A 12,597-nucleotide genomic window follows, 5' to 3' on the forward strand; every position below is an offset into this window, starting at 1 on the left:
TCTCCCTCTCTCCCTCTCTCCCTCTCTCCCTCTCTCCCTCTCTCCCTCTCTCCCTCTCTCCCCCTCTCCCACCTCCCCCTCTCCCCCTCTCCCCCTCTCCCCCTCTCCCTCTCCCCCTCTCCCCCCTCCCCCTCTCTCCCTCCCCCCTCCTCCTCTCCCCTCTCCCCCTCTCCCCCTCTCCCCCTCTCCCCCTCTCCCCCTCTCCCCCTCTCCCCCTCTCCCCCTCTCCCCCTCTCCCCCTCTCCCCCTCTCCCCCTCTCCCCGATAAGAATCCTGGCTAGGCATGGTGGCTCTCATGTGTAATCCCAGCACTTTGGGAGGGTAGGGCAGGAGGATCATTTGAGCCCAGGAGTTCGAGACCAACCTGAGCAACAGAGACCCCATCTCTACAAAAAAACAGCACAATTAGCTGGGTGTGGTAGTTCTTACCTGTGGTCCCAGTTACTCAGGAAGCTGAGGTGGGAGTATCACTTGAGCCTGGAAGGTTCCAGCTGCAGTGAGCCATGATCATGCCATTACACTCCAGCCTAAGCAAAAGAGTGAGAGCTTGTTTCAAAAAAAAAAAAAAAAAAAAAAAAAGGAAAGGAAAAAATAATCTGACAGCAAATTATCTTTTAAATAAAATAATTATTTCACAATGTGAGCAATGAACTTATAATACATTCAGATTCTACGGTGGGTGAGCGTGGGTCAAGGTTATACGGGAATTCTCTGTACCACTCTTGCAACTCTTCTGTAAATTTAGATTCATAACAAAACTAAAAGTTAGAAAAATCAGAATCCTGTTTATTATACTTTCAGCCTGTGAAGTATCCTGGGTAAATAGCAAAGAACCTGGATTAAATGGCATTTCCTCTTTATTTCAGTCATTCATGAGCAGGAAAAGAAAGGACAGAGTAAGGGAGAAGAATATTTTAAAAGAGAAACTAACATGCAAGATCAGAAGGCCAACCCCAGGAGGACAGGGTCAGTACCCTCTCAAGTATTTTAAATCAGAAAGAAAACACAAGGCAGGAGAGGAAAAACCAGCTTGAATGCTGTTAAGGGAGGAATCTAGACTGAGTCCTAGATCTGGTAGTGAAAAGAGCAGACAAACAGAATTTCCTAGAGTCAAAGGGAGGTGGGTTCCCACAAACGGTTGCTGGGCCTGCAACCAGAAAGAAGCAAGACAGGAAATTTACTTGAGCTGCAAATGACAGGGTCACCTTTTTCTTCTCCCTGAACCTCTACCCTATGTTTCCTGCACCACACTGGGGATCAACAACCTGCAATGCCTAGAAAATGCTGTAAAGCTATCAATTAATAGTACTCTTCCATTGCTGAAGGTGATCTTCAGATGTCAGCACAAATTAATTTTCCATGAGTGAACCTTGTTAGCAGGGTTGAGAGTAACTTTAATAGACTATATTTTTTATATTTATAGTCTTAAGTATATAGCTTGTAGATTATATATTTAATATATATAAAATAGATTTTATTATGTTCTCTATACTTATATATTTGAAATATTTCAAAAAACCTTTTAAAATTTAAGACAAAAAAAAGTAGATCCTGTTCACTAATTTGACTACAAACCATAATCAAAACATCTCTCATACCATTGTGTCAGGAAATCAGCATAGATAATAAAAACTGTTGTGAAACAGACTAATTTCTAACTGAGTTGACTGATATTTCTACATTGAATAGATGCAGCCTTGGCAGGTGCAAATATCCTAGACAAAGCTCCCTTTTGTCCTTTTTTTTTTTTTTAATTTTTTTAAAATTAAAGACAGTGCCTCACTATGTTGGCCAGGCTGGTCTTGCACTCCTGGGCTCAAGCAATCTTCCCACCTCAGCCTTCAGAGTGCTGAGATCACAGGCATAAGCCACCACACCCAGCCCTTTCTATTCTTAACGTTTTCTGACTCACATTTTCTATTAATTTTTAAAAGCTCTTCTCTGTTTTCATCTAAGAACTGATTAGGAAAGGAATCAGACAAGACATAGATACACTCAAAACTTTCTTCTTAAATGTGTTTCTATAACTTACAATACAGAAAAGAACATGCATTATTCTCCACAGATTAAGAGTGGTAATTTGGGGCTCTTTTAGAAAAAGACATCTTCAGAAACACTGAGTTATTTTGCCCATTAATCTGCAATTTCAAAGAACTATTTTGATTAATAAAGAAATATTAACCTCAGCCCTGGACCCTTATTAAATAGACTAGAAAAATCTTTTCTTTTTCTTATACAACATATTTTTTTTCCTGTGATACAATATATATTAGGAGAAGTAAAGAGTACCGGAAAATAGCTTCAACCTTAAATAACTTGCACTCACCCTTTGGCTCATATTGCTAATTGGAGAAAGCCTGGTGGGACAGAATCACAACGGTGGCCTGCCATTGTGCCCATGAAGGCCTTGTCTTTGTTGCAGTGCTTGGAGCAGTAGTAGCTGGCATGGGCGGATCAAAGGCGGCATGAAGGGATTTCAGAACTTCATGGTTTCCGACAGCAACATGAGTTTTGTTGAATTTGTTGAGCTGTTCAAATCATTCAGGTACAGTGTATGTTTCCTTTTCTTTCTTAGCCCCCCAACCCCCGGGTTCTATCAAGATACTCAGTGTGTGGTGTCTTCCATTCCTCATTCAGTGTCCGGAGCCGCAAGGACCTGAAGGATCTGTTTGATGTCTATGCAGTGCCCTGCAACCGATCTGGCTCTGAGTCAGCCCCACTCTACACCAACCTCACAATTGATGAAAACACCAGCGATCTTCAGCCTGACCTAGGTTTGTTGAACATTTTAAGATTTCCCTTTGGGACCTTTCTGTCTAAAACTTGAGGTCAGAGGTCCAATCATGCAAACTCTGAGCCTGTCCCACATGGTGTGCTATTACTGCCATGTAGGGAAACACTTAGATAATTATTTCAAAGTGTCATCTGGTGTTGTGGGAGCAGGTGCCACTGGCATTTTGAGCAAAGAAATTTATCACTGTGTGGTTCTGCCCATGTATTCCAGGATATTTAACCAATAAAGCTCTCCAGTCATTCTGACAACTAAATATCCTTTCCCAACTGTGTTAGTCCATTTTCATGCTGCTGATAAAAACAGACGAGACTGGGTAATTTGTAAGGAAAAAGAAGTTTAATGGGCCCACAGTTCCATATGGCTGGGGAGGCCTCACAATCATGGCAGAAGGTGAAAGGCACACCTCACATGGCAGTAGACAAGAGAAGAGAGGTTGTGTGGGGCATGCTCCACTTTATAAAACCATCAGATCTCATGAGACTTATTCACTATCATGAGAACATTTATGCATGAGAAAGCCTGCACCCATGATTCAAGTACTTCCCACCAGGTCCCTCCCACAACATGTGGGAATTGTGGGAGCTACAATTCAAGATGAGATTTCAGTGGGAACACAGCCAAACCATATCACTGACTATTTCCAAATGCCTGCTAGGTATGTGGTATGTGTCACAGTGGAGAACCCCCAGTCTCTTCCCTACCTACAGACAGATGGGTGCTCAGTCACAGGGCAGTAGTCTCCTGCCCTTTGATAAGGAGAGTCTTTAGTGTCTTCCTCAGGCTACTTCTGTCTGAATGATTGTCCAGGATATTTGGTGTAAACCAGAATGTCTCAGTCTCCTATCCCACTCGCCACCACCACCACCATTACTATCACCACCAATGCATTTTTCATAACCGCTAGTGCATTTTAAGCCTATCATTTTCCTCCTCTGTTCTTGCTGGAAACCATAAACACAAACAGCAAAAACAAAAAAAACTTTCCTCTTTTATGTAGTTGCTTCATAATTATTTATAAGCTTATGCTGTCCTTGAGCTAAGACTATTAACTATTGTTCAACTTTAGTCACAAAATCTGCATAACGTTGGATTAGTCAAATAGTTGCATTTTTCAAAAATTATTAGACTTTTTGTTTATATAATTTTTTTGTAGAGACAAGGTCTTGCTGTGTTGATCAGGCTACTCTCAAGGTCCTGGCCTCAAGCAATCTTCCTGCCTCAACTTCCCAAAGTGCAGGGATTTTAGGCATGAGCCTCTGTGCCTGGCCTAGACTTTATTTTTGGAGCAATTTTAGGTTTATGGGAAAATGAGTGGAAAGTACAGAATTCCCATATACTGTCTTCCACTCTCCCACACACTTCCTTCTGTTAGTAATAGCTGGCATTAGTGTGGTACATTTGATACAAATGAGTTAATATTGATCCATTATGATGAACGGAAGTCCACAGTTTACATTAGGATTCACTCTTTGTGTTATGCACTCTCCAGGTTTTGACAAATGTGTAATGACGTGTCCACCATTACAGTATCACACAGAATAGTTTCACTGCCCTGAAAGTTCCTTGTGCTCCACTTTTCCATCCCCCCACTTCCTCCCGCCAAATCCCTGGCAACCACTGCTCTTTTTATCTCCATAGTTTTTGCCTTTTCCAAAATAACATATAGTTGGAGTCACGTAGTACATAGAGTTTTCAGACTGGCGTCTTTCACTTAGTATGCATTTAAGTTTCCTTCTTCCATGGCTTTTTGTAGCTCGCTAGCCCATTTCTTTTTACCTTGGATAATATTCCATTTTGTGGAGGTACTACAGTTTGTCTATCCATTCACCTACTGAGGTATATCTTGGTTGTCTCCAAGTTTTAGCAATTATAAATAAAGCTGCCATAAACATTTGTATGTGGGTTTCTGTGTGGGCATAAGTTTTTCCATCATTTGGGTAAATACTGAAGAGTGCAATTGCTGGATCATATGCTAAGCCTATGTTTAGCTCCGTAAGAAACTGCCAGACTGTCTTCCAAAGTGGCTAAAACTTAAATGGCCATACAAAAGTTGGTGTGAATATGAAGCAATTGGTACACTGCAGGTGGTAATTAAAATGGTACAACCACTTTGCAAGACAGTGTGGCAGTTTACTAAGCTAAGCATATTCTATCCATGTGACCAGCAATTGCACTACTTAGTATTTACCCAAACAAGTTGAAAATTTATGTTCACACACAAATCTGCACACAAATGTTTATAGTTACACTTCTAAATTATAGTAAAACTGTGATTTTAAGGGTACATCTTCAGTTTCTATGAACATAAAAATGTGGAAGTAGTGACTCCCAAAACCAAAGCCTGAATTTGGCCTGATGCTCCCAGTTGAATCTACATTTAGTTGCCGTGTAATGCCAAAGCTGCATGGGATATCAAGATCATTAACCTAGCTCTGTCTTCATTTCCTTTTTTTTTTTTTTTTTTTTTTTTTTTTTTTTTTTTTTGAGACAGAGTCTCACTCTATTGCCCAGTCCAGAGTGTAGTGGCACATTCTCAGCTCACTGCAACCTCTGCCTCCCAGGTTCAAGCAATTCTTATGCCTCAGCCTCCCAACTAGCTGGGACAACAGTTGCACACCACCATGCCTGGCTAATTTTTGTATTTCTAGTAGAGATGGGGATTCACCATCTTGGCCAGGCTAGTCTTGAGCTCCAGACCTCAGGTGATCTACCTGCCTCAGCCTCCCAAAGTGCTGGGATTACAGGCATGAGCCACGATGCCCAGCCCTTAGTTTCCTTTATTTATTCATTGATTTGTTTTTTATTTGTATCACTGTGTGAAGCCAGGAATAAACATTTATTTGATGGCTTGTTTAGATACTTTAGTAAAGGGCTTCTTCATTTTAATAACGCCACACCATTATCTCCAAAAGGAACTTGGTGAAAGCTGCTAGCTGTCTTGTCCATGTACTGTGATGGTTCTGTTTCAGATCTGTTGACCAGAAATGTTTCGGATTTGGGATTGTTCATTAAGAGTAAACAGCAGCTGTCGGACAACCAGAGGCAGATATCTGATGCCATAGCCGCTGCAAGTATCGTGACAAATGGCACTGGGATTGAGAGCACATCTCTGGGCATTTTCGGGGTGGGCATACTTCAGCTCAACGATTTCCTCGTGAATTGCCAAGGAGAGCACTGCACTTATGATGAAATCCTCAGCATCATCCAGGTTTGTGCCTGTTTTGTGTGTGCATGTGTATGTGATGCCTCTGGCTAGTCTAATACTTTGCTGCTAAATATTTACCCTTTCTATACTTCTTTCCAAAGCTTTTAAATCTGGGGCAGAAATAGTTTGGTTTGGTTTGGTTTGGTTTTTAACAAAATGCCAAGTATGGGCTGGGCATGGTGGTTCATCCCTGTAATCCCATCACTTTGGGAGGCTGAGGCTGGCGGATCACTTGAGGCCAGAAGTTTGAGACCAGCCTGGCCAACATGATGAAACCCCGGCCCTACTAAAAATACAAAAATCAGCTAGAGCTGGGCGTGGTGGCTCACACCTGTAATCCTAACACTTTGAGAGGCTGAGGCAGGTGGATTACCTGAGGTCAGGAGTTCAAGATCAGCCTGGCCAACATGGTGAAACTCTGTCTCTACTAAAAATACAAAAATTATCCAGGTGTGGTGGCGCATACCTGTAATCCCAGGGGCCCAGGAGGGTAAGGCAGGAGAATCGCTGGAACCCAGGAGGTGGAGGCTGCAGTGAGCCTAGATTGCACCACTGCCCTGGGCAACAGATCGAGACCCTATCTCAAAAAAAAAAAAAAAAAAAAAAATCAGCCTGGCATGGTGGTGCAGACCTGTAATTCCAGCTACTTGAGAGGCTGAGACATGAGAATCGCTTGAACCCGGAAGGCAGAGGTTGCAGTGAGCTGAGATTGCACCACCGCACACCAGTCTGGGCAACAGAGCAAAACACAAACAAAAACAAGTATGTAAGTGTTCTTCTCTAACATATAATTAACATAGGCCCCAGGCCTTCTCTAACTAAGTAGCTATTACAAGGAGTTGGTACATAATTTTTTCTTATTATTCTAGAACACGCAACAGATTTAGTCTAGGTTTTCAACCTCGCTAGTCATTTAATGAATACGTACTAGTTCCTACTATGCTGGTTCAGTTTTAGGAGGTGGAAATAGAGCAGAGAATAAGATAAAAGTTCTGGCCCTCGATGCAGCTTATATTCTAAATGGTGAGGCAGACAACAAACAAAGATACGAGGTAATTTCTGGTACTAATGGGGTAGGGGGAAACTGAGTCAAATAAGGGAAAGGAATGATACAGGAGGGCTGAGGAGAGTAAGCAAAGGCCACTTGGAAGAGGTGGCATTTTGGACTGAGCCTTAAGTGAATAACTAACTTGACGGTCTCAGGAAAGGGCATTCCCCACAGGGAGCCCCGGGCTCAAAGACCACAGCAGCAGAAAGCTGGGAGCTTATGAGGAACCACAGAAAGCTGGCGGGCTGTGAGCTGCACCAGCCAGGCAGAGTGGCAGGCACAGTGTCAGATGGATGTGCAAGGGCCCAGTCACCCGGGCCTTGTAGAGCATGAGAAGGAGGCTGGCTTTAGTCCATGTAAAATATGTGAAATGGGATACCACTGGACATTTCTGAGCAGAGGAGTAACATGATTTATTTTTTAAGAGGTTACTCTGAGCCAGGCATGGTGACACAAACCTGTAGTCCCGGCTATTCAGGAAGCTGACGCAGGAGGATTGGCCTGAACCCAGGAGTTCGAGGACAGCCTGGGCAATATAGCAAGACCCTGTATCTTAAAAATAAATTTAAGTGGTTACTCTGGCCCCGTTTTAAACTGTGCTGGTGAAGGAATAGATACGGAGAAACTGCTGAGGAAGCTATCACAGTAACTAGCAATAGCTGGTGAAGGTTTAGAGTACAAGGTGGCAGCAGAGAGGAGTGGGGACAGCATTCATTGTGGCTGCATGCAACAAATTAGTCTAAGTTTCAACCTCCCTTATCACCTTACTGGGAATCAGTGTATTTGTTGTGCAGCAGTTGGATTCCATCACTGAAAATACAAAAACTGTGAGATGACTGTCATACAGTTGAGTGCTCATTATAATATAACTAAATACAGGCAGGGCACCAAGTGCTCTATGTGAATCATCTCAGTTTGCCTCTCCCCAGCTTTGCGGTAGCTATTATCCCCATTTTTACCTGGACAAACTGATAGACTTTGTTTCCATAGAAATCAGCCTTGTTCTTTTCTCATTCTCTCCTTTTTTCTATTAAATAAATATGCTTAGTACAATAAATTCACATCTAATAAATATTTTCTTTTGGACTAAAAACTACTTCTTACCACTACATTGCTAAATTAGTTCAAATATTTGGTTTAGATGTTTCCTGATGAAAACAGAACAGCTTTAAAAAATGATGTGGCGATTTCTTTCCCCACTTAGTTTCCTTAACCTAAGTAAAACTTTTTTTTAAATTCCTTGCAGAAGTTTGAGCCTAGCATCAGTATGTGTCATCAGGGACTGATGTCATTTGAAGGGTTTGCAAGGTAACTTTTAAAATATCTTTTGCCCATCTTTTAAAAGTAGTATACATTTTTCCCATGTGGTCTTAAGAAAATTTCTTTCATCTAGGTTTCTGATGGATAAAGAAAATTTTGCCTCAAAAAATGATGAGTCACAGGAGAACGTCAAAGAACTGCAGCTACCCCTCTCATACTATTACATTGAGTCTTCACACAATACCTACCTCACGGGCCATCAGCTCAAAGGAGAATCCTCAGTGGAACTCTATAGCCAGGTACAAGGAATGCCACTTGGAATGTGGTTTTTATTAAACCTAATTATTTACATAACCCCCGAAGTCACAAAAACCTGACCCAGACTCCTTTGAAGATCTTAGAAATGATTGCATGTCAAAAGTGAGGAACCATGATGTGTGGGAAAACTGGCTATACATACGGCAGTTGTTTTCTTTCTTCTTTGTGTTTTGTTTTCCCCCATCTATACTTAACCTTTATTCTGGGCCAAAATAAAAGTGTTTGTATGAGAATCACGGCTTTTAGATCCTAGTTAGTCTGACCTACTCCCACTAAAATTAGATTTTCCCATGGGAAAATTATCTAATCCTTTCTCTAAATGCTAAATAAATCAATATATTATAGTGGGAAAGCGTAGTAGAAAATGCAACTTTCTATGTAGTTATTCCCAAAATATTGTTTGTTTTGCTTTTCAGTTTGTTAAATAATTAATCTATCCCTATGGTAACCAAAAACAATGCAGAAAAAAATCTGCACAGAGTGTAGGCACTGTCTACACATTCATGAGACTGTTCTTTGAAGCTCAGTAGGCTCTTTAAACTAGAAAAAGTACATCCTTTTAACCTAAACATCCAGCTTGCAATGATCTGCATGTCCATTGCCTGTCTGCTATACCTATTCTGCCTGTTTTCTGAGCCCTTTCAAGAAGGATCAATTGATTGGAGCTAGGCTGGGTCCAGGGAATATAAGTGTGTCATTGTGTGCACATGTGGGTCCAAGTTTGGAAATCACAGTTGTGTGGTTTACACAACCCCAGCAACAATGAGGTTTCTTTGTTCTCCCAGATTAGTCCAGATATTCCTCAAAGCATGGGGCAGTGTTTTGTCCCAAAGCTTGTTTAGCATGGAATATGCATTTTAAACTGTATTCTGTAAGGGACTTGTATTATGAAAGAAGATGTGTCCTTAGAGTAGTGATTTTCCAAGCAGAAGTTCTGTCATGGGGCCTGAGCCCTTGACACTGAGATGAGAAAGCAGGAGAGTAGGACAGGTGCCATATGCTCCCCGCTTCAGCTAATGCACGACTCTTACACACACTTTATATATTGTCCCTCCATTTGCACCCAGGATGCCAAAGTTGAAAGAAGTTTGAAATCCATTATTCTGTAGGAAAGAAATGAAATATACATATAAATAGAGATATACATTTCACATACACGCATACAGAGGTATATACATATACATGTTTGTACATATATGTGTTAGTGCATATATACGTATCTATGTATATCTATGTACTTGTGCGTATGCCTATTTCTCCTGGGAAAATAAACAAGGACCAGTGTCCTGGCTTTAATTCCTACTTCATTTCTCTGTTTGACTCCAGAGAGTTTTTAAACCTCTTAACATCACACCCTAAGGAGAAACTATTACAGCTTTTGAATAAGGCACAAGAACCCCTAAAATAGACTCACAGATGTGATTAAACCTACTGTGCAGACAGGTTTAGATCCCTCTCACTTCATTTCTAACCCTCTCCACACTTCCTTGCCCTCCTAATTACCTCTTAATATTTCTCCATGGGGCAGATGGGAAGTGAGAATAAGCCCTGCTCTTCTCATCTAGAATTTCCAGCCCAGGTTTTCCTCTTCTCGCCATATGCGGAGGTCTAAGGTCATGTAGACTTTAGTGAAGACCTTTAGTTTTTTCATGCTGAAAAGCCATCTCATCTGTCACCACTTGCTGAACATTATTCCCAGTCTGGCAGGGTCACCACAGAGATAAGCAGGTTGGTGTTGCAGCCGCCATTTTACATAACAATTTCCAGCCCAAGGCACTGCACCTTTAGATGCTCCAGCTGCTGAAAGAAGCAGATAGCTAGCCTTGGGATTCTAGGCCACCAACTATGCTGTAAAATAGGAAGAATATGGCACATATATTTCAGAAACTCTAGTGGCTATTAAGCCCCAGTAATGGATTGCTGTCACATAGAAATAGTTATGTGCATTCTAAAATCAGTAGGTAGGCACATTTACAGACCCAAACCTCTTGGCTTGGGTCACCATTCCAGTATGTGATAGTTTTTTAAGATGATGTACAGATAGATCTGTGGAGGAAGAGGCTGCTTCCAGCAAACTTCACAAAGTTGAAACCCAAGCACATGTATTGAGCTCTGCTTCCCACTTTAGATCCAGAATACCAAATAGGTATCAACTCATCTGATTCTTTGGTAGTGTTTTCTGGAGCACTTTGATAAAGAGGTTGAAAGCTAACATATTTTAAAGCTTAAAGGGCAAGTGTGCCTAGCTTGATAACTGATGTCAGCTGTGGGTAGGAGAGAAAGGAAACGTTTATGGATTATTTGCCATCTTTGCTCCAGTTGCTGATCTGGAATTAGATAGCCAGGCAAATCCTTGATAACTCTTTGCTTCTACTCTTCTTACATGCTACACATTCAAAGCAACTATGTTTAATCGTAGCTTAATTTGGGTCTTAATGGAGGAGATTTTATCCTGATTGGCTTCCCATAAATGTTTAGCCAGTTCATTAAGGACTCAGTGGCCTTCCTTTCCCTGGGCTGTAGCATCAGCGTGTTCACCTCCATGGATGTCTGCCCAGATAGAACATTTGCCTGGTTCTCTAATTTCAAGAAGTGCCATTTCAAGGGGTCAAATTTGCAAGTTGCTAGGAAAATGGCCATATGGTTTTGTTATCAAATTTTACTTTCCTTTAACATTCAGCTCTGGTAAACACTCTTCCTTCCTTAGTGTGTTCCCTTCCTTCCCCACTCTAGATTAATTGTGGCCATTGGCAAAAATGTAGTGTTTGTTTTAGACCATATGCCCTTCTGCTCTAGTCCTGAATGTGAACACTGACTGATACGTAGAACTATATGCTGGGTTTAGTTTGAGGCTTTATTCCCAGGTGCTCACCTGGGGTGGATTCTCATTGATCACACAGGTCCTCTTGCAAGGCTGTCGAAGTGTAGAATTGGACTGCTGGGACGGAGACGATGGGATGCCCATCATTTATCATGGACATACACTGACAACCAAGATCCCCTTCAAGGTAATGCTTCATAACTTTCTGTAAATCAAATCACAAAGAGACATCATCTCCATTTGTCTTTTTTTTTTTTTTTTTTTTTAAGATGGGATCTCTCTCAGTTATCCAGGCTGGAGTGCAGTGGTACCATCTTGGCTCACTGCAACCTCCACCTCACAGGTTCAAGCAATTCTCCTGCCTCAGCCTCCTGAGTAACTGGAATTACAGGCACATGTCATCAAGCCCAACCAATTTTTGTATTTCTAGTAGAGATGGGGTTTCACCATGTTGGCCAGGCTGGTCTCAAACTCCTGACCTCAAGTGATCTGCCCACCTCAGCCTCCCAAAGTGCTAGGATTACAGGCATGAGCCACCACACCTGGCCTTCATTCATCATTTAAATCAGTGACTTGACCAAATTACACCTTAGGTCAAGGGTCTTTATGCTGGGTCTAAATGAAGACTTCCCAAAAGTGTTTGCTATATCATGTAGAATACACGTTCATGTTTCTGGAGTTAATCTAGAACTCTTATTAGATTCCCCATTCAACCAAAGTTAGTAGCCATTACCTTATGTTAGTTAGCATGTAATAATATTATTGCAATTTTTACATAATATGATATAAAAGGCAGGGTCTGTTCTTCTGCTGTAGAAATTAATGGTCATTTGTCCTGGTATAATGCTGACAAAGGCCAATGCCAAGAGTTAGGAGATGGTTAAATAGTTAGGATTATACTATTATAAGCATCAGTTCCACCTGAGAAGATTGGTCACCCAGGAAGACTGATGTCATTGGATTTGTGTTTCAAATTCTGGGTAGCTTATTCATTCAGTTATGCAATTACTATCTTCATTCAGAAGGTCTTAGGCTGTGTAACATCATTTTTCTCTGAACTGTGGCCAGGCTGTGAAAGAATATTATTTTTATTTCCTATGTAGAAATGTGGCTAAAATGCATTTTCTCCTTAACTTGGTTTCCTATTTAGT

The 12,597-nt window shown here is 41.4% G+C and overlaps 1 protein-coding gene across 4 annotated transcripts in view; it reads left to right on the forward strand.

Annotated features, from left to right (window-relative positions):
• Window positions 1-12,597, forward strand: part of PLCE1 (phospholipase C epsilon 1) — a 299,887-nt gene that overhangs the window by 233,963 nt on the left and 53,327 nt on the right. For all 4 annotated transcript variants that reach the window (XM_074382600.1, XM_074382601.1, XM_074382602.1 and 1 more), the window contains exons 11-16: window positions 2,423-2,545; window positions 2,638-2,774; window positions 5,764-6,002; window positions 8,294-8,355; window positions 8,441-8,606; window positions 11,526-11,633. In XM_074382600.1, the coding sequence (XP_074238701.1) occupies window positions 2,423-2,545; window positions 2,638-2,774; window positions 5,764-6,002; window positions 8,294-8,355; window positions 8,441-8,606; window positions 11,526-11,633 (835 nt within the window). The remainder of the gene's footprint in view (window positions 1-2,422; window positions 2,546-2,637; window positions 2,775-5,763; window positions 6,003-8,293; window positions 8,356-8,440; window positions 8,607-11,525; window positions 11,634-12,597) is intronic.

The sequence above is a fragment of the Saimiri boliviensis genome, chromosome 12 (assembly GCF_048565385.1).
Source record: "Saimiri boliviensis isolate mSaiBol1 chromosome 12, mSaiBol1.pri, whole genome shotgun sequence".
Taxonomy (NCBI): Eukaryota; Metazoa; Chordata; class Mammalia; order Primates; family Cebidae; genus Saimiri; species Saimiri boliviensis.